Source organism: Sycon ciliatum, chromosome 1 (assembly GCF_964019385.1).
Source record: "Sycon ciliatum chromosome 1, ocSycCili1.1, whole genome shotgun sequence".
Classification (NCBI taxonomy): Eukaryota; Metazoa; Porifera; class Calcarea; order Leucosolenida; family Sycettidae; genus Sycon; species Sycon ciliatum.
In genome coordinates this window covers 63,340,155-63,362,022 of record NC_088643.1, presented here as the reverse complement: position 1 = coordinate 63,362,022, position 21,868 = coordinate 63,340,155, and the positions used below count along the sequence as shown (strand labels likewise).

Genomic DNA, 21,868 nt, shown 5'->3' with positions numbered 1-21,868 from the left:
CAGGCTTATTATCAGTACTACTACAAACGTGACGAACAAGCTGCAATGCCAGGGATCTGAAGGAAAACAAAAACTGCACTGTGACAACTCACTGCTGATAAAAACAGAAATACACACACATCACATAGAGCAAAAAAGAAGAAGAAAGAGACTCGATCAGTTTTGCTGTGGTGACGTCTTTGCCGATTCCCAAACGTTACAGCGACAGTAAACATTTTCCTACTCCCTGGTGGTACAACTGACTGGGGAGTCGTAATAATACGACTATTCCCCTTATTCGCCAGACAGGCCCAGGCCAGCGCCAGGCCGGGTGCAAAAACTCGAACTCTACCGACTTGCCGCTGAAAGAAACAGTTGCCTTGGTGACTAGTACTAGTACTAGCAAGAGTACATGAAAACTACTGGTAGTAGTCATTCCACAATGATTTGTACGTGAGCGAGTAAGTAGTAGAGAGGTTAAGTTTCACGTAAAAGTCTTACGTCCGTGAACTTTTACGTCAAAAAGGTGAAAAAACTCACGTAAAATTTGACGTGTTTTACGTGAGTTGACTGTCCCGCGCGTAAGTTCATGACGTGAGTTTTTGGACGTTTCGCTTGGTTATCCCGACCGAATTTGTGTGAGTTTCCGGAATTTTATGGAAATTTATCGAGTGTGTTGGAAGATTTGATATTTGTGCGAACTAAACCCGACACGTTCCCAGTCCATAGATTCACTTGCTCTGCCTAAAGCACGCACTCGTTATGGCTTATTCGCTTTGAGCTTTCTGGCTTCTGACCGCTGGAATTCTCTTCCAGCTGACATTCGCTCTTGCTCTTCGCTTTCACTATTCCGCAGATCTATACGTGACCACATAGGGTACCCTGTAAAAAGGCCTTAGGCCTGTGGGGATTGCCCTATTCAAAATTTAAATAATAATAATAATAATAATAATAATCCTGCAAGGCAAAATTTCACGTCACGTCGCACGTATAACTTAACCTCTAAAAATTACACGTAACGTGAGATTTGCACCGCGTTTTGAAAAAAGGGCAAAAAACGTGTAACTAACTTAACCTCTCTAGTGAAAACCTGACACCCCGGCGGCCTGAACCCTGGTCGCTAGCTTCATGATACAGACCCCTGATTACATACATGCCATGATCATGATGATGATGGCCTCATGATAACCAGGGAGTAGTACAATACTGACTCTGTCAATACTACTCCCTGATGATAACCGGAAGAATGTCCAGAACTTATGCAAAGACCTCACAGAGGACATCATCAAAGTAAAGGAATTCTTGGCAACGAGAGGTCTTATGTTGAACTCCTCGAAAACCCAGCTTGTTGTGTTCAGGCCAAAGTCGAAACCTCTTGACCCCGATGTCAACGTTCAGATTGAAGATGTCACCATCACCCCTAGTGCACACGTGAAATACCTCGGTATAGTTCTTGACGAACATCTCTCCTTTGGAGTTCACATTGCATAATTAGAACGTAAAATAGGCTGTAAGTTAGGAATGTTTAGAAAGGTCCGAGACCATTTAACGATCGATGCTAAGAGGGCTTTCTACATCTGTTCCATTCAGTCCATACTTGAGTATGGGTCTAATTCCTTTGCTCACTGCCTTTCTGCCTCCCTCCATGACCGTGTTGTCCGACTTAGTAATAGAGCGCTGCGTATTGTATTTTGCATGCCCCGCCTATCTGATGTCTCCCTTGTTCTTGCCCGCTACCATATCATTCCCTTGTCTGTCAGGTACCAATTCAAGCTGTACGTTCTAACGTACCGTGCGCTTCATGATCTGGCTAGTGTCTTTGTTGCTAACTGTTTCTGTCTCCGCTCTAATTCTACCTGCACTAGTTCTCGCACCCGCTCTCAAGTGTCCTCTTCCCTTGCTCTTCCAACAGCCAAACGTCGCTATGGTTTATTTTCTGTCACTTTCCTTGGCTCTGACCGCTGGAATGCCCTCCCAGCGGAGGTCCGCTCAAGTTCTTCCTTGCATACCTTCCGTAATTCTGTTCTTCATTTTTTAGGGTACCCTGTCAAAAGGCCTTAGGCCTGTGGGGATTGCCCTATCAAAAATTTAATAATTTTTTAATAACCATGCATGATGTCCCGGACCCCGTGTAGGCTAGCTAGGTAAGCAGCAGCAGCAGCTAGCTGATCACCATGAATGCATGATAATTATTATGATTGTCTTTTATGATCACTGACTGTCAGAACTAGAACAGCGGTGAACCACGAAGGTACAATCATGTGGAAGCTGCATGAGATAGCGGACGACAATAAAAATAATAACACCTCTTTTGTACCTGTCGATTCCCACGAAACTGAGTAGAATCCTAGTTGAGTGCGCGTACAAAAGTAGAAGAGATCATTCAACGAGCAGCATGGAAGAGCGCACCGTGACTAGACCACGTCGCAACGTTGCCGCAGCACAGCTAGCGCTTGTTGTAGGGTTGTGCATCGCTCTTTGCGGGCACTGCGACAGTAGCCTCGCTGCAGCCGGACAGGCTCAACCTCCAAACATTCTATTCATTGTAGCGGATGATTTGGGTAAGGCTAGTGAGTAGTGTCTCTAGCTCTCCACGTTCGCTTTCACTGTTTCAGACAGTCACATGATTTAACACGCTAGTACATGTACACTGTATGTGTACTACTTACAATTTTATTATTTATTATATGCATGTTCGCGTTGATGTCAACAGTGTTCACATCTTCGCATATGCCAGAACCAAACGATCAGCTGTATGATACTGTAGAAGCAAGAATGCATTTTAACGGTACAACACAACGGACAATATACTTTACTATGGTGATTGCCAGCATGGTCGGTGACTACCGAAACCTATGCGGGGAGATAATAATCATGATGGAGTGGTAGATGCCAGCATACTGTGGCCTTCCTCAATATAGAGCACGGCAAAAGTCTCTCCACTCCTCGCGACTAGCTGCGGTAGATCGAAGGCTGTCTAGGTCCGCTGCTGTCTTTAATTTGCCCATGTTCTTCTTCTCCAAGTCCCTGGACAGGGTTGTGACCAACGTTGTTCTTGGTCGCCCTCGGAACGACCCTTCTCGACATACAACGTATGCCTTCATTGCAATCACTGCCGGGGTATCGCCAGGAAGCCGCAGGACATGGCCCATCAGTCTCCATCGGGCACGTTTGACCGTTGCGCTGATTGGTTCCGCACCACAGCGGGAGTATACGTTGATGTTGGAGATGCGCTGTGGCCAACGGACGCCAATCAGGGACCTCAGCTGCCTTCTGTGGAAGGAATCGAGCCTCTCCTCAGTTGCTGCTGTCAAGCCCCAAGTGCCACAGTTGTACAGCAAAATTGGGACGATCAGGGCATTGTACAGGCGGAGCCGAACCCGCTCGCTGACCTGTTTGCTGCGACGCCAGAGAGAGAACATGGACTGATATGCTGCTGATGCCAGCTGCTTTCTCCGGATCACGTCTTGTTCGTCGCCGATGAGAGAGCCCAACTTTCTTGTCGAGCGCCAATCTTCTGCTATACGGTCCTTCTCCCGGCGAAATGTTGTCCTCTCTGTCTTGTCATGGTTGACGCGATAATGCCATTCACCCAGTACCTCCGCTGTAATGGGTTCGATATCCGCAATTGTATACTTGCACTCAATTTCTTCATGGGAAGCTGCTTCAAGCAGGCGGATAGAAGCGTGCAAGTAGGCCATTTGGGTAACGGTTTCTTGTCAAGCTTTTGTGTTCAATCTGACACTTCAATTTTAAAGGGGAAGTTAAGGCAAAAATCAAAATTTCACCAGTTGTAGTCTTCGGGGTGCTGAGTCGAATGGTCTTGGTCCGAGGAAGCTGAGACGCTCCCTTCCTACTTGAATCCCAATCGAACTCGCGCACTTCCACCGAAACTGGGTGACTGCGCCCTACTAGATGGGGATTTGTATGCAAAATGTCACTAAAAGCGCCATTTCGTTCTTATAAAAGCACGGATGACCGCGATTGGCCCATATGTTGTAGTCTTTTGGACGCTGAGTCGACTGGCTTTGGTCCGAAAAGGCTGCGATGCAGCGTTCCTCCTTTATTCCCAATCGAACATGGTTGAACAAGCGGTCACGTGCTCCTGGGTGCCCAAATCACCTGGTACCACGCCAGCAGGCGACAACTTTCACACCAAGGTTCAACTCGAGTTCAACTCGAGTGACAGGACTGCACCCAAAAAAGGTCAAACAGGCTAGTAAGTTGTACGCTGCAGGCACGGTGACCAGGTGACTGGTGTACGCAGGAGCACGTGACCGCTTGTTCAACCATGTTCGGTTGGGAATAAAGGAGGAACGCTGCATCGCAGCCTTTTCGGACCAAAACCAGTTGACTCAGCGTCCAAAAGACTACAACATATGGGCCAATCGCGGTCATCCATGCTTTTATAAGAACGAAATGGCGCTTTTAGTGACATTTTGCATACAAATCCCCATCTAGTAGGGCGCAGTCACCCAGTTTCGGTGGAAGTGCGCGAGTTCGATTGGGATTCAAGTGGGAAGGGAGCGTCTCAGCTTTCTCGGACCAAGACCATTCGACTCAGCACCCCGAAGACTACAACTGGTGAAATTTTAATTTTTGCCTTAACTTCCCCTTTAATTAAGGGTTCTATTTATTCAGAACTAAATATTGCGACAGAGCTTTCGGCCATATTTTCTGCATACACGGACATTGCAACATCATAATAATAAACAACATACATGTACTTTCCATTGGCATCAGTATTCCGCGTCAGGTTTTCGTCGCTTGTGTGGTGTGTTTCTCCACCAATGAGCGCGTACTATGATTATTTATCGCTGTTCTCACACTTTACCATTTTAGCAGCTTGCATATGCCATTGATATATGTGGAAAGCGCGCATTTGCGCCATTTCTGGTGTATAAGAATGATCATTCCTCCATTATCATCATTATTATCCTCTACTGATGAGCTCCGACAGGGAGCGAAACAGCTGTCTAGAGGCGTGGAGCAATATTATCTCTCAACGGAAGTGTCCTTGCTGGTGTCTGTATGGTTCGGCTGAAGAGCGCGTGGTTGTGATGAGTTGGGAATGCAATGAGTTCTATTTATTGCCGAATTTGGGTTTTCTGTTTTCTTTGGTTCTTACTTTATGGTTTCACGCAATACGATTGGTTTTGTGAATAAACCCGTTCTCAAGTAGAAAACAAGTAATAGGCTGTGTTTACATGTGACTTCTCAACCTGCGTTGAAAGTCTGTATGGTGGAGGAATGCCAACATGAATTAGCTTGACTCGTGTAGATTACTTTTATGCCGAAAAAGTCCACTTAGCGCCAGTCATGCACATGTATGGTGGCATGGCTATTTTGGCGGGGAATCTGTGTATGCAACACCGTGCCATCCCAGCGCACACAATAGCACACAACTTACATGTATCATAAGTACGCTAGTACTTGAAGTACAGCGCTGCTCAATGAAATCCAGTGGCGTCCCTCAAGCACGCGCCGGACGTTGCGCAGCCCCAGCCTGTGACCTGCGAATACTGGGCTTAGAAAAGGTGCAAGGCGCAAACGTGAGTGACATGACTGGATTTCATTGAGCAAGACTGTACATTTGCTCGATCCCCCCCCCCCCCCCCCCCTCTCTCTCCCCAGAAGATAGGGTTGAAATCAACTCGGGTCGAGCGCAATGCATCATGTAAACGCTCCAATCAATCTGTGTTCTTGACGGGTTGATGAAGCTTAGCTTGGGTTGAAAACTCTCATGCGAACATAACCATGAAGAGAGACTCGGGGAGAAAGAGAGAGAGAGAGACAGAGAGAGAGAGAGACAGAGAGAGAGAGAGAGAGACAGAGAGACAGAGAGAGACAGAGAGAGACAGAGAGAGATAGACAGAGACAGACACACAGACAGGCAGAGAGAGAGAGAGAGAGAGAGAGAGAGAGAGAGAGAGAGAGAGAGAGAGAGAGAGAGAGAGAGAGAGAGAGAGAGAGAGAGAGAGAGAGAGAGAGAGAGAGAGAGAGAGAGAGAGAGAGAGAGAGAGAGAGAGAGAGAGAGAGAGAGAGAGAGAGAGAGGAGAGAGAGAGAGAGAGAGAGAGAGAGAGAGAGAGAGGGGAGAGAGAGAGAGAGAGAGAGAGAGAGAGAGAGAGAAAGAGAGAGCATTATGTGCAGTATGTATCACCAGCCTATGTTATTCAGCATCCGCCTATCACGTATGTTATGGCAGTAATATGAGCCACTCTATAATTTCTACGCTACTGGCCGATGATAATTGGGGTTGAATGCCACTGTAGTATACATATATCATGGTTGCTGAAATGCTGAGTACGCGTACCATGTATGTTGTTCACGACATGTATATGACTCTACAGGCTGGAATGATGTGGGCTGGCATGGTTCGGAGATCCACACGCCCAACTTGGATGCGCTGGCAATGAGTGGTGTGCGCTTAGACCATTCCTACGTGCAGCCCATCTGCTCACCGTATGTATCCGAGTATTTATACACACACGGTACTCTAGTTGACTGTGAAGTGTGTGCGCGTGTGCGTGTGTGCATATGGGTGTGTGTGTGTGTGCATGCGTGTGCGTGTGTATATGTCACCCGAGCGGCGGCCGGTCGGGTGACTTGAAGCGTGGCATTCCCCATATTGCTCAGCTCGCACGCTATCATCGCACCAGCGATGGGCGTCCACGGTGTGTGTATGTGTGTGTGTGTGTGTGTGTGTGTGTGTGTGTGTCTGTGTGTATGTATACAGTCAGACCTCGCTTACCCGCACACATCCGTTTTCCACAAAAATATCCGGATAGGCGAGGGAACCGGATAATCGAACACACATACTGTATGTGTGCAGGGCATATGCTGTAAATCGGTGACCAACAATTTTCATCCGGATGGCGAGGGATCCGGATAAACGAGGACTGGATAAGCGAGGTCTGACTGTACATGGAGAGAAGTCTGATGTATTGCTGAACAGCCCACGCAATCAGCACTACTGCACACCGTTCATATGCTGGGGCAATTATGGTAGTATAGCACATTATTATGTTTCTGGTTAGATGGGTCTGGTCAGAGCTGCTTAGTAAGCAACTATGAGTAAGAGCTGTTTTGTTATCGTGGCTGTTTGTTTCCCGGGTGTCTTTGCAGAACTCGTAGCTCCATCATGTCAGGCAAGTTTGTCAGTCACACTGGAATACAGGTACGTTAAATGCAGGTCCTTGCACCGTGTGCTGGTTCCCCGGTGTTCCTCCATAGACTGAGTGCAGATGCAGTTGAATGTTTGTCTATCATGCCATACAGTACACTTTTTGCACATGCACACAACGCCTATATCCCCAGTCCTCAGTGTACATGTACATGGCTATGTCACATGCACACAACACGCACTGCATCCTCAATCCTCCCTGAACACCACTTTGCACCGACGCAGTACAGGTACACACGGCCGGCTTCCCCATGCACGGCACGGCATGTTAGACACAGGTCCGCCGGTATGCTCAATTACCCCCTTGGATACCAGCACGCTATGGTCCCTGGACTAGGATATTGGTGATCAGGTCATTGGTGCTGGATGCAATGTGTCCATATGTGAGATCAATCATGTACGTGAAGAGTGTACTGCGCTGAGCGAGTATTGTTTCTGTAAATATGTGTTGCAGAGTCTTATTCTGTCACCGAAGCCATGCGGCCTACCCACAAACATAACAACAATAGCACAGCAGCTGAAGCAACGTGGCTATGCCACCCACGCCGTGGGAAAGTAAGGCATTCTCAGGACCGCCGGAAGCAGTTTTCAATCGGGTCTGGTCGTACCATAGTCTTATACTTCAACTACATACTTTGTGTTTGATATGCCTTGAAATATGTCCTCCTAAGCAGTAACCATGTGTTGGTGGCCACAAAGTTGGTCCAGTGATCACCTGACCACCTGGACCGGTTCCGGCGGGCCTGATTCTGCATGGAGCACAGCAAGAATTATGTTTCATAGCTATGGCCACACCAAATTAATTCTAAAACAGAGAGGTTCCAGCTAGGCTGTCCAAGAGAGTGCTCAATACCAAGAGGCAGAGCTAACTTAGTTCAAACAATAAGAGGACGGAAAAAGTGTTTTAACTCTGAGTTTCACGCACTAAGTGATCATCAGAAAACAGTTTAATTTTATGTTTCGCGTTGGACATTCTATGGAAAAGGCACGCTGGCGGGCGGACAAAAAACAAAAACAGAGGAAAAAACAAAACAAAAACTCCATTCTATGTGTACTGAGCCATGTTGCACTACTAAACTGTCACTTATATCCAAAACGACAAGTCGCCACAGGACAGCTGGCAGACTGGGCTGGAGCGATACATGATATTTCATGGATAGCTCCTTCTGCACGTTGACGTGAGTCGAGTGGAATTTCGCTCCATCATGATCGTGGAAAATCTCGAAGTCCTTGACACCTGGAATCTCGGCTCGCTTGGTACATGGCGAGTAGGCCCTACCGTACGGCTTGGAAAAATATAAATTTCACCGCTCGCACTTTCTACGTACCATCGCCTGGAATGCAAGTTTATCGAGAAACTGATAACCTCTGATCTGCCATACTGGCTATGTGTATGCCTGAATGTTCGCCTTAACGGCCATCGATTGACTCGTCTCGGTTCTTTTTTTCTTGTCAAGGATTCGAAAAGGTACGCGCGCGGTGACGCGAAACGTAGAAATAACTTGGTATGGCCTATAAAAAATTAAATAAATAAAAATGAAACGGGTCCATGTACAGGGCGGGTTAAGGGGGGACGGGAGGTTCAGAGGGTCAAAAAATGAATTTCTGAGTTTTGAACTTTTTGCTATGGAATCTTGTCTTAGGATATTTGAAGTGCCAGAATTTCAAATTTGAGCGTAATCGGGTCAGTAGAAGTGGAGTTATGAGCTAAAGTATGTCGAGATAAATTTCAAATGTAAATACTCAAATGTTTACAATTGCCTAATTTTGTGATTTTGGTTTAGTCCAAAATCAAGCGTTTTTGATTCAACTTCGCCAGGTAAGCGACCCTGGCTTCTGTTTTTGTAGTCATGGAGAGCTGCCAAGTGCTTCCTTGATCGCGTATGACGTCATGCAGCGCCACGACGGCCACGCGAAGGAAAAAATCTTTGTTTTTTTGTTTGTGATCGTGAAATTTGAAAGTGAACATGGGGAACCGAAAGAGAAGCACCAGCAGCTCTGGAAGTGGCCATAGGAGGAAGAAAAGGAGATACTACGCCCCAAAGCAGTCAAGCTCTGTACCAGTTGTGGAAGAAGGCACCGTTGAAGCGGCGCAGAGCGCTTCCTCTCGGAAGATTTCGTCCAGGCCAAAATGGCTTAGTGATATGGTCATGGAATTTGAATCTGAGCTTGTGTGCTCGAGTGACAGTGATTCAGACGAGTCGTCCAGTGATAGCTGCCAGGAGTATGATGATGATGCATTCTATCCTGATGTTGAGGAGTCTGTCTCTGGCTACAAGATCGTGGATTTACAGTGTCTCCAGGAACTGATGGATCAATTTACTGTCTGTAGGAAGTGCACGAAGGGAGACATGATCATCAGTAACTGTCATGACACTGGACTTGGATCGACCCTGCGACTTCAATGCGCTTTGTGTGGACACAGTGGAAGTACGTCTCTGAGCAAGAAAATTGGCAGGAGCTATGATCTGAATCGACGATCTGTACTGGCGATGCGATGCATTGGACGTGGCCATGGTGGACTCCGAAAGTTTTGCGGCGTAATGAATTTTCCTGCTCCTGTAACAGAGAAAGCGTACCGCAGCCACCAGGAAGTTGTCCTTGCTGCAGCCGTAAAGCTAGCTGAAACTGACATGGTTCAATCCGCAGCTGAGTTGCGTGCCATGACAGATTCCACCCACGTCGCAGTGACGTTCGACGGCACTTGGATGCGCAGGGGATATTCGTCGCTGTATGGTGTGTTCGCGTGCATCTCCTTCCAGAGCGGCCGTGTACTGGACATCACAGTGAAGGGTCGATACTGTCACGAATGTAAGATCTGGACTGAGAAGAAGCGAAGTGGTGCAATCACGGAGGAAGCCTTTTCAACCTGGCTGGATAATCACAAGTGCAGCATAAACACAGCGGCATCTGCACCCGGTATGGAGAGTGAAGCTGCGTGCGATATTTGGCAGCGGTCTGTGGGCACACGCGGAGGCCTCATGTACACGTCGTACATCGGAGATGGCGACTCCAAAGGCTATAAGAAGGTGTGCGACCTGGACCCTTATGATGGTGTTGCCATCAGCAAGGAAGAATGCATAGGCCATGTGCAGAAGCGTGTTGGCAATAGGCTCCGGGAACTGAAGCGGCAACACAAGGGCATGAAGCTGAGCGATGGCATCGGTCTCAGTGGAAAGGGCCGTCTCACTGACAGGCAGATGGAGCGTCTCCAGACCAATTATGGCAATGCCGTCAGGAGGAATGTCGGAGACCTGCAAGCAATGGCCAAGGAGATCTGGGCTGGGCTCATGCACTGCTGCTCAACAGATGCTACGCCGCAGCATCAATTCTGTCCGGAAGGTCCGGACTCGTGGTGCAAGTGGCAGCAGGCGCAGAGTGGTGCACGCCAAGCTTATGAGCATAAGAACCCTCTCCCAAAGGCTGTGTTCGAAGTCGTGAAGCCCATCTACATGCAGCTGTCCGAACGAAGTCTGCTGGAGCGCTGCCAGATGGGTGCAACGCAGAATGCGAACGAGTCGTTCAACAACGTCATTTGGAGAATGTGTCCGAAGGAAGGCTTCTGCTCCGTCGACACCGTTCAGCTGGCAAGTAGTTTGGCAGTGCTCAACTTCAACAACGGCGCTATCACCTTGCTCAGTGTGCTGAAAGAGTGTGGATGCATTGATGGCAATCACACGAAGGCAGCGCTTGAGCTAGAAGACCAATGGCGTGTGAAGAAGTCCCTCCGCAAGTCATCAGCAGTGGAAAAGGAGAGCAGGAAAAGGAGAAGGAGGCAGAGGAAAGGCTGGGAGGAGACCACTATTGAGAAAGAGGGCACTACATATGATAAAGGTGGTTTCTGAATGGCAACTTCAGGTGAGATATGTGAAAATATTTCAGTAGCACTCCACTATCAGTCCTTTTTATGTAATTTTTAGGTGCATTTTTCACTGATTTTAGGGGTATTATGGGCACTCCGCGCAGTTTTTTAGAAATGCTGTACATATCTTGTATGTAAAAGTATATATTTTCTGGTTCTGTACGGTCCATTCTAGATCCGTTGCCTTCTTAGGACACTAGATCTTCTGTTAGAAACAAAATAATGGACCTTGAACTTCAGTCAAGTTATCTTGCGCACGTGCATTGTTATTTCAAGGCTGCAGTGGCACACCATTGGAACTGTAATGGCATTGTGCTTAGGCAACAGCCCTAGCCCCTTGGTACCTGATCATTTTGCAGTGTTATGTGTTTATCTTCAAGTGACCATGTTTGAGAAAAACTGCGCAGAAATCATGCCCGGCTATCGCATTTTTTCCAAAATTGCTTTCCTGCATTTCTCCATGATACCAGTATACTTTCCACAGTTCTTGGTTGCAATGTTGTCAGTGGATGTCAAGGAACATATACTGAAAATTTGAAGGAATTCTGATGTTTGAGTGCTGAGATTCAAGCGAATTTATAACGGGCACCGCAATATGGCCAGCGAACCTCCCGTCCCCCCTTAAGAGCCGCCTTTCCACTTCCCTGGAATGCCACCACCCCATGGTCAGGCGTCAGATGCGGCTCTTAATTAATTGAACAGTGTGTGTGTGTGGGGGGGGGGGGGGGTGGTAGATCAGATCCACCAACCAGAGGCCAAAATACCACAGCTATAGGGCGCACGGTAATACTTTTGACCTAGCAAATTCCCAATAATCAATAATCCGTCGTTACAGCCGGGACTTTGGCAAGCAATGACCTACACACACTCACACTGACTCTAGTATTGTTGTAATACCTCTGTACAACTGCTCTAGCATCACAAGGCTGGTTTATCCTTTGTTGGGCATGGTTCACAACATAGAATAGATCACCATGACATGATATCCACAGGTTGCAATGAGTCATTGCAGTTACAGTACTCGTACACCCAACTCGCACACTTACCTGCTAGTGCTTGTGTGGCTGTCTCGCTTAGTGCATATCGGCTGTGCGTGTTTATTGGCAGGTGGCACCAGGGCTATTGCAAGCCAGCGTACACACCCTCCCACCGTGGCTTTGACACATTCTTTGGCTACTATTCTGGTGCCGAGGAGTACTTCAGTCACTATAGGAAAGACCATGCAGGTGAGTGATTGCGGTGATGGTGGTGGTGTTGTGGTGGTGGTAATACAGGGCCAGCACCACTGGGTGCATGGTGTGGCCGGTACGGCTATGGCCGTGCCAATTTCTCCAAATGTCGGTCCATGTGGAACGTCCCAAACTGGGGAGAAAAGTTTCGATGTATGGTTTTGTACAGGGAGTCGTAAAAAACGGATTACCCTGTCATCAGGAACATTCCACATACAGTGAGCTACAGTACAGCACAGTGAATTATCATAGATACACTATCTGAAACTAGCCGGTGTATTCTGCATTGGAATATCAGACCTGCAAGTTGTACCCATCATCAGTGACTAGTGATTAATTTGGTTAGTTAAGTCATTACCAAGTGTGTGTAGGCAATTTGCTTCAGAGCCTTCCAGCTAGCCTCCTCCTTGCTACAAGCAGTTCTATTTTGGTGTTTTGTGCGATTGCTTCCCATGCGGCAGGGAAGTTGACCTGGAATGCTCTGGATTTCCACTTTGACACTCCGGAGAACTACACTAATGTGCGCAACATGAACGGCACATACTCCGCAGTAAGGTTGTGACACAGTCTCTGTTGGTCTGTGACATTTCCCCAAGTATTCAGTCAACGTTGTCAATGTGGCTGTATCTAGAGAGAATTGTATTGAAACACTAAATAGCCGCCGCAATACCTCCCCGTGGAAGTAGCCGAAAGCCGCTGATAGCATTCTTTGTGGACCAGGGAGGCCGCCAACTAGCGGCTAGCAATCCTAGATGGACAGATCAGGTCTGGATGATAATGGCATTGGGCTCTTTTGCTCGTTGTATGCTTCAGCCTCTGGGTGACGTTACAGCATTCATGCCCTCAGTGGCAAGGATGTTTTCGGTGTACCCACGTGTACGGGTGATACAATGCTTTCTGATCCAAGCCCACCATGTGTACGGGTGATACAATGCTTTCTGATCCAAGCCCACCATGTGTACGGGTGATACAATGCTTTCTGATCCAAGCCTGCCATGTGTACGGGTGATACAATGCTTTCTGATCCAAACCCGCCATGTGTACGGGTGATACAATGCTTTCTGATCCAAGCCCGCCATGTGTACGGGTGATACAATGCTTTCTGATCCAAGCCCACCACGTGTACGGGTGATACAATGCTTTCTGATCCAAACCTGCCATGTGTACGGGTGATACAATGCTTTCTGATCCAAGCCCACCATGTGTACGGGTGATACAATGCTTTCTGATCCAAGCCCACCATGTGTACGGGTGATACAATGCTTTCTGATCCAAACCTGCCATGTGTACGGGTGATACAATGCTTTCTGATCCAAGCCCACCATGTGTACGGGTGATACAATGCTTTCTGATCCAAGCCCGCCATGTGTACGGGCGATACAATGCTTTCTGATCCAAACCCGCCATGTGTACGGGTGATACAATGCTTTCTGATCCAAGCCCACCATGTGTGTACATATGATACTGCAGAATGCATTCACGGACCAAGCCATCAAGGTCATGGATGAACATGACAAGACTAAGCCACTCTACATCTATCTACCCTTTCAGTCTGTTCACTCTCCAATGGAGGTAAGTGACTCCATCAGTGTGCAGTCCGACAGACTTCACTGCATGTACACATACGTGCAACGCCTGTGCTTGATGGCCAGTGTGATACGAGACCCAATATCTCGTGATTCAGGAATAGTCAATACCAGAACCCACACCATGTTGCTGCATACATCTGCACCTGTGTTTTAATACCACCTGCCTTGAGAGGCCTAGTCACTTCCATCAGGGCTCTGCATACATCTGCACCTGTGTTTTAAGACCACCTGCCTTGAGAGGCCTAGTCACTTCCATCAGGACTCTGCATACATCTGCACCTGTGTTTTAAGACCACCTGCATTGAGAGGCCTAGTCACTTCCATCAGGACTCACACCATGTTGCTGTCAGGTACATGTGTTCTTGTGCACACCCGTTAATAATAGCCAATGTTGCTGGTATTTCCCCGTTTTGTGTCCGGTGTACATCAGGTTCCACCCCAGTACCCCGCTAAATATCCCAAGATCAACGACCAGAATCGCAAAACATTCGCTGGCATGGTGTCAGCTTTGGACGAGGCAGTTGGCAATGTGACGTCGGCGTGGAAACGCAACGGTCTCTATAACAACTCAGTTATTGTGTTCACCACTGATGTAAGTGAGAGCCGCTCTGCACTGAACCACTGTGCCAGCCTACATGTATTCATACGACAAGAGCTACACAATGACTGCATGCTTAGTACTAAACCCTGCACCAGGGGTCTTGCTCTTGCTGGACCATAGCTAGCAGAGATGATAGTAAAATACTACTAACTACTAGCTAGTGTCAGATCATGTTCTTTGTGGAGTTGTAGCAGCCCCTACTGGGGGGCGTCAGGCACGCCATGGTCACTATGGTATTGACCGTGTCATTTTGCGCCCCAGGTAACGTGAAATGCGGCTGTTTATCTACATGTACATGGTTGCACAAACTATAACTTAGTGCCCGGGGACACGCCGCTAAATGGGCATCTCCAGTGTTTGACCGTACCACCAAAACCGATACCTTTTTGTGTCCCTGCCTTACACGCTACACGCTTCAACCTATTGACTATTGTACGAATTGTGTGCTAGTACGTTAGCCAGGTCACAGGCTAGGATCCCAGCCACCACTCCCACGATAAGTATCCATTCTGTGGATAGATTAAAGCAATTGTGTTTTTGTAACCCCGAGTGTCATGCCAAAGGAAGATCAGATCAGCAAACACTACTATAAGGTACAGTAAATATCGGATATAACGTGCCCCTTTGATTTTCGAAAAATTATCACTATATCCGGTGCATCACTATAGCCGATTTGCATGTTTGACCGACACATGGCACATGACTGCACATGAAATGATGCGTACACGCTGGAAAAAGCATGCTGAAAGTGCATGCATGCTCCGCGGACTCGTACCGGTGCATGACACAGAGCAGTGCATGGCAGTGCAGTACGAGTAGTCGAGTACAGACTGTACATGACTAGAACTTCGATACATCATGTGGCATGGCTGCTTCTTCAGCGTGTTCTCCAAAAAAAAATCCTGAGCTGGATCCGTACGAGTACTCACGTAGATCTAGTAGATCTACTCGGTGTCCAACGAGTTGCGTAGAGCCAGAAATAGACATGATATGAGTGGCTGTGTACGTGAGTTGGCAACATCATGGTGAGAGGCAACACAGCCAGAAACGGACAAGAGCATGCAGAAAGATACAGAAAAGGACAAGACCATACAAAGGGAGCGAGGGGTAGCGCAGCCATAAAAGGACATGTGCATACAGAAACGGACAAGAGCATACAAAGGGAGCACATTGCGAGGGGTAGCACAGCCAGAAACGGACATGTGTGATCATCACTCTTGATCATTATATGCGATATTTTCTGTACATTTGATATGGTTTGCTTCCTGAAGTCCATCACAATAAGCGATATATCGGTATAGCCGATAATAGTGTATATAGTGATATTTTAGCTGTATTTTTTCTGATTTGATTTTGATTTTGACGTGTTCTATCACTATAACCGGTATATCATTATATCCGGTCACTTTATAAACGATACTTACTGTATCCGTTTGCTTTTGAGATACAAATATGGTGGAACAAAGCTTCTTCTTTTTGCTGCGACTCAGAGTCCTGGGCTATCCAACCTGGGCTATCCATCCTGGGCTATCCATCCTGGGCTATCCATCCTGGGCTATCCATCCTGGGCTATCCATCCTGGGCTATCCATCCTGGGCTATCCATCCTGGGCTATCCATCCTGGGCTATCCATCAGATATAAATACGAGTGGGTGGATGAATGAGCACGTACTGCGGAAATGGAACGCATTGACAGCACAGCACGATCGGGTTAGAGTACTCGCACTGCGTGCATGTTCTGTTACAGGGGCGTCGGACACGGTACGGTCACTGCGGTATTGGCCGTACCACTTTTTGCCCCAGGTACCTCGTGAATCAATAAAATGCACTGATCTGGGCTCTAATATTTCAAAAAAAACTTCGGCTCAACCACACCTCCTCCACGAGTAAATCATGTGTGCTTCAGATGGCTGACCGTATCACACTAAAATACCTTCCGACGCCCCTGAGTTATGAATCTTATGATCGTCTGCACTCGTATCTCCCTGTATATGTACAGAACGGTGGTCTTGTGCGGTCCGGGGGTAACAACTATCCACTGCGTGGACAGAAGTTCACATTGTGGGAAGGTGGCACGCGAGGTGTTGCCTTTGTCTCCGGTCCACTGCTAAACAAGACTGGGTACATATATCCTGGGTAAGCTGTTATATGTTTTGCTACTACTGTCCGCAGATTGAGTATGTTGCTACTAACAAATGTCATGTAGGAGCAGTGAACTTAAAAAAGTTCACTGCTTGTACACAAACAAGTCATTGGCTGGGTAACGTTAGTCCGCCGAATCAACGCGGTGACTTTAGGCACTCCTGCATTTGCCACAAAGATGATGTTGCTATAGATATTGCATGCTTACATATGCAAGCAAGGACATGTAGTAGGACGTGTGCCAAGGATTGATCTGGCACTGGAGTAAGGAGAAACACAAGGCTTGCAATAACCGCCACATGACCATTATTTCTTTTTTGAAACGGTTCCTGTTCGTGCGGTACGGCATGTGAGATGACGTAAGTACCACCCTGCAGCTATTGCCACTGACAGAACTGACTATGCCCTGGTGTGGCTGAACATGGCATACACCCAAGACAGCATACGGTAGTTTCCGAGATCATCTAACACTGCATGCATCACCGTGACAGTATCATGGGTTGTAAATCAGTCTGTGCTGCCTCTGAGGCCTCCGTTGTTGCTTTGGCTGGGTAACCCACAAGTGCATTTTGACAACCTGATGTTCATGTGTACATGTAGGTTGGTGCATGCAGTCGACTGGTATCCTACGCTTGTGGAGCTCGCTGGTGGAGATGTCAGCAGTAAGTACCGGTAGATGTACTAGGAGCATTCGGACCTTGATCATTGGTGCCCCCCCCCCCTCCCCCCCCCGGCCCCCCCCCCCCCCCCTGATGTGAATGTACAGTCATACCTCGCTTATCCGGTCCTCTTTTTCCGGATCCCTCGCAATCCGGAAGAAAATAGCCGGTTACAGATTCACAGCAAGCGTAATGCATCCAACATAACCGCTGTTCGGTTATCCGGTTCCCTCGCCTATCCGCATAATTTTTTGTGGAAAACGGATGTGTGCGGTTAAGAGAGGTCTGACTGTACCAGTAGGTTTGTGCCCATCCGGTACAATTTCCCCCTGCGGCTGATATTATGCGAATGTAATAAAACACTCACATTGTGCACTGTGGTGAGTACAACTCAATGTTACGTGCAATCGGATGGAGTCGATGAACAGAGATCTAGCCAGCAGACCACGTGCACGATGTTATCCACCCCTTTCAATTCAATTCCCGCTGGATCCACATCTGTAGCTCATTTGGTACATGGCAGTAGCTGTTGTCACGTTTGTCATTCTTGTATGCTATCGTGTATGATCCTTGAAGGGTGGTGGCGTTCCGGCCTACGGATGCGGAAAAACTCGGCCTCTAGCCGAGTCTGACGCAAACCGGAATTTTTTTGTTTAGTGCTATCGTGATGTTCTTGTCTACAGGTCTGGACGTGGACGGATATCCGATGTGGTCGCACTTCTCCAACAACCAAACATCTCCGCGCACCCGCTTCCCCTACATCATCCACAACGAAACACAGACGTTTGTGATACGTGTTGGCAACTGGAAGCTGATGTTGGGCGTGAAGAATACCTCTCAAGGTAATGGCACTGCGTAGACACATACACACTCTGTACCCAGTCATGGGCCAAGATACATTGCCTATGAATTTGCATCCGGTACACTGTTTGCATGTCAGTGTAGTTACATGTACAAGCGAACTTCACACACCGATGGTATAACACCTTCTAACCATGCAGAGTAGAGTCTTGTCATTATATCAAATTGTCATTGTGGTCGAGTGTGGGGTGATACCTTCACAGGTATCTTACGGCTCTTGGACATAGCAGTGACCTTCAACCCCGTCTGTTATGATGTGCACGAGTGAATGAAGGTCCCTCAGCTAGGTTATGCTTGAAGAGACACCATCAGAGGAATGCCATTCCATGCAATGCGATGTAGACTATATGGCCGTGATTATAGTCCCAGCACATGTGACCTGCATCATCAGATTCTGCTGGACACACTGCATGGCCTGCAAGTCTGACTAACTTCCAGCTACTCGGCTAGTACCACTAATCACTCCATCTGTGTGCGTTGCAGGAGGATGGTTTCCGCCACCTGGTACTCCAAGTGTGGATAGTTCAGTTGAGCAACTGCGTGAGCACAGCATCAATCACCTGCACCCAGAGGAGGGTGACTACAAATATGACCAGGAGCAATATAGTGATGCAGTACAAGGGAAACCCAAACCAGAATTACTCTACTTGTTCAATTTGGAAGGTATGTGCCAGATAAAAATATGATAATATTATTTTTTACTTGTAAATATTCGAAACTCGGGTATTGAGCCAATAATAAAAGTAGAAAGGAAAAGGACATATGGAAACGAGTTAAGAGTAACTCTCCACCACTGTAACTAGATACTATATACAGTCAGAAAGTGCAACAACTAGGCACAAAACTGACAGAGTACTGAGACATTCGACGTCCTGACACCTAGCTTCAACACATCTCCGTAGCGCTAACCGACAGCCTTCCAACTTGGAAGGTTCAAGGTTATGGAAAGACCAAAGAGGGGAAGGCAAGCGCAACGAAAACGAGCACAAGCTACAGTCCCAACGGAACAAAGAATGTCGATTGTCAATGTCGAATGTCACTTTCTGACTGTATATAGTATCTAGTTACAGTGGTGGAGAGTTACTCTTAACTCGTTTCCATATGTCCTTTTCCTTTCTACTTGTAAATATTCGGCAAAGAGATATTATTTTTTTACTTGAAATACAAGTCATGGCCTTCAGAGTGTTAACACGGTACATTGCGGAGGATGTCCTTCCGGTTTAGTGAGCTAGCTCTACCCAGAGCCATAGCAGAGGAGAATAGACTGTGGGAGCGACATATGCTTAAAGATCTCTGCTGGCCCGGGGTGCTCAGTTCTGAACACCATCAATGGTATCACTGCTAAGTCCTTGGAAGGTGCAGAGCTAGGCTAGCCAGTAGCTGCTGTTGAGCAACACACAGGGAAATCGGTACACTCCTAAGATGACGGAGTGAGCCAATGCACACATTTCATCCGGGCAATGTGGACAGGCGACGGACGAGAGTCAGGCACTAATGCGATACGGACAAGCAGTGGAGGTTTGGTGGTACTACCACGCTCTGGCCTCGACCTGGGCCATACTACGGTGCCTCGCTCCATTCCAAACTAACAGCCGTAACAGTTAAGCCTGCTAGTATTGCATACGGTGGCCACCGCAACTGGTCCTTTGTGAACCCATACTGTGTGGTGTATGTGTATGTACTTGCTGTTTACAGATGACCCGACCGAGCACACTGATCTGTCGCAGAGCAATCCACAGCAGGTGTCAGTGATGATGGGACATCTCAAGGAGATGCTGCAGCCATACGCACCAGACCTATGCATACACGTGAAGGGCTCACCCAAATCCGACCCGATCAACTTTGACAATGCCTATTCGACTGGGTGGTGCTGAGCTATACAGCTTGGACTTTGAGTTTCGCTTGCCCACGCACTGCACTGCACCGCACCGCACCCCACCGCACCGCACCCCACCGCACCGCACCCCACCCCACCCCACCGCACCGCACTGCACTGCCGCTTGCAACTCAGTTCAGGTGGTGATGTGCATATGCCTAGGCTAGAGTAATGCTTTCGGAAAAGACACCATAAATAATACAATTTTATTAGCTCTATTCTTGAAAGTATGTGTTGCTCCCGACACGGGAGCTCACTGACCCCTTCCGTCCTACTCCCGTGTGGGAAGCAACATACACAGTGACTCTTCCTCTCTTAGCGCCAGGGAGTAGTAAAATACCTATCCCCTGAGTATTGCCAACATCGCTAGATTCGCTACCACTACCTTTAGACCAACGCATATGGCCGATTGGTTTGCAGGCTTGCCTGCGAATCATGAGGTCCCGAGTTCGAGACCCGCGCTGGTAGCAGGGAGCGTGTAAAGACTTTTTACGTGAGTAAAGACTTTTTATGTGTGGTGAACTGCGCCGACACCCACGGTCAACTGGGTACTCACAGCTCGGAGTGAGGGTAACAAGGATGCAGTTTACAGGGTTATGGGCCGTTACACGCCCGATTGGTTGAGAGACTCACCTACTCTCCCCTGACTCACTTGTGAGGTCTGCATTCGCCACTAAGGTGTGCAAGGCATAGGCATAGTGGTGGCCTGCGGAAGCGAAGGCTAGTTTGTGTGTTTCTGAACATTCAAGCGATGCCAACGCGAATCCCGCGAATTATTATTATTATTACCTTTAGAACTCTATTGTGCTATCAATTCATTTAAATTGACTTTCAATGCATGATTATAATTATTAGTATTACACATTGTGATGATTTTCATTGGAATCTCATCGAGAAATACAGTGGAAGGAACGGTGAGAGTGAAGGACAGGGAGTCATGGTGACATTCGGTTGCCAACTTAGTTATCAGCATCTTGTTATTCACTCGGAGCCAGCAATGCATCTTGGTCAATGGATGTACATGTATGTGACAGTCAGTGCGGAGAGATTGTCTTGGCGAGTTGCTGGTACACTGGAAGTACATGTATGAAGTGAAATGGTGGCAATTGTGCAATGCCATTATGATTGGCTGTCTTTGCCTACAGTACTGTCCGTCGCCGAAGAATTGGGGACGTCAGCCTCGTAGCCTAGGCCGTTCTTACTTCTTCAGAAGTATGTTCATGCATTACAGATCATGCACAGTTGAGCCACCGTGTACGCATTGGTATGCTGTGCTTGGTGCCTGGTCGTTCTTCGGCACTACGTTCTTCGGCGCCCAACAATACTGTAGACTGCACGATACGATTGCTGCATTCAGACTTCATCCTTCTCTCTCTACACTACAGTCTCAGCTCAAGGTCTACTTTCCCAGCATGACACACGCCTGGCTGCCCTTGTGAACTGCTCCTACACAGCAGTCATTCCCCATACCGGGTATCATTCCTTTCAGCCTACAGTAGCAATACCATGAATACCGTACTGAGACTGGATCCCATTTGCGGCAATGACCCAGTAAGGCAAGGGAACTGGCTCCTAACACCCCCCCCCCCCCCCTCCACCGGACGGATGAGGTTTGCCTAGTGTATGGCCGGCCGGGTATCAGGAAGTCACTCACTGTCACACCATTGCCGCATTGCCATTTGGTAAAGGCTTGCAGACTTGATGTGATATACCGGTACATAGCGTGAACAGCCTATCACCCTGCCCATTATCACCATTCCCTCTTGTCCACCCTGCTGTCTTTGCACCCAACTCCTGAACTATCACTTTTCCCAGCCCTTCTCACTGTTCCGCTCACCACCCGATAGTATACGATTATGTAGCTGACGAGGACCTTATAACAATGG

At 47.8% G+C, this 21,868-nt stretch overlaps 2 protein-coding genes across 2 annotated transcripts in view; one reads left to right on the top strand and one right to left on the bottom strand.

Moving 5' to 3' along the window:
• The window catches only part of LOC135804811 (inositol polyphosphate multikinase-like), a 2,142-nt gene extending 2,027 nt beyond the window's left edge, over positions 1-115 (bottom strand). Inside the window, exon 1 of the mRNA XM_065318771.1 lies at positions 1-115. This exon is cut by the window's left edge and continues 2,027 nt beyond it. The gene's annotated coding sequence lies outside the window, so the exon portion shown is untranslated.
• A 2,162-nt stretch (positions 116-2,277) lies between these two features.
• LOC135804806 (arylsulfatase B-like) lies at positions 2,278-20,363 on the top strand. Its single transcript, XM_065318763.1, has 13 exons — positions 2,278-2,540; positions 6,331-6,442; positions 7,106-7,157; positions 7,618-7,718; positions 12,133-12,251; positions 12,716-12,804; positions 13,725-13,826; positions 14,274-14,435; positions 16,444-16,580; positions 17,187-17,248; positions 17,929-18,087; positions 18,590-18,769; positions 19,802-20,363. Exons 1-13 carry the CDS (start codon positions 2,375-2,377, stop codon positions 19,978-19,980), a joined length of 1,620 nt encoding a protein of 539 aa, XP_065174835.1. The 5' UTR covers positions 2,278-2,374; the 3' UTR covers positions 19,981-20,363.
• Positions 20,364-21,868: the final 1,505 nt, after the last annotated feature.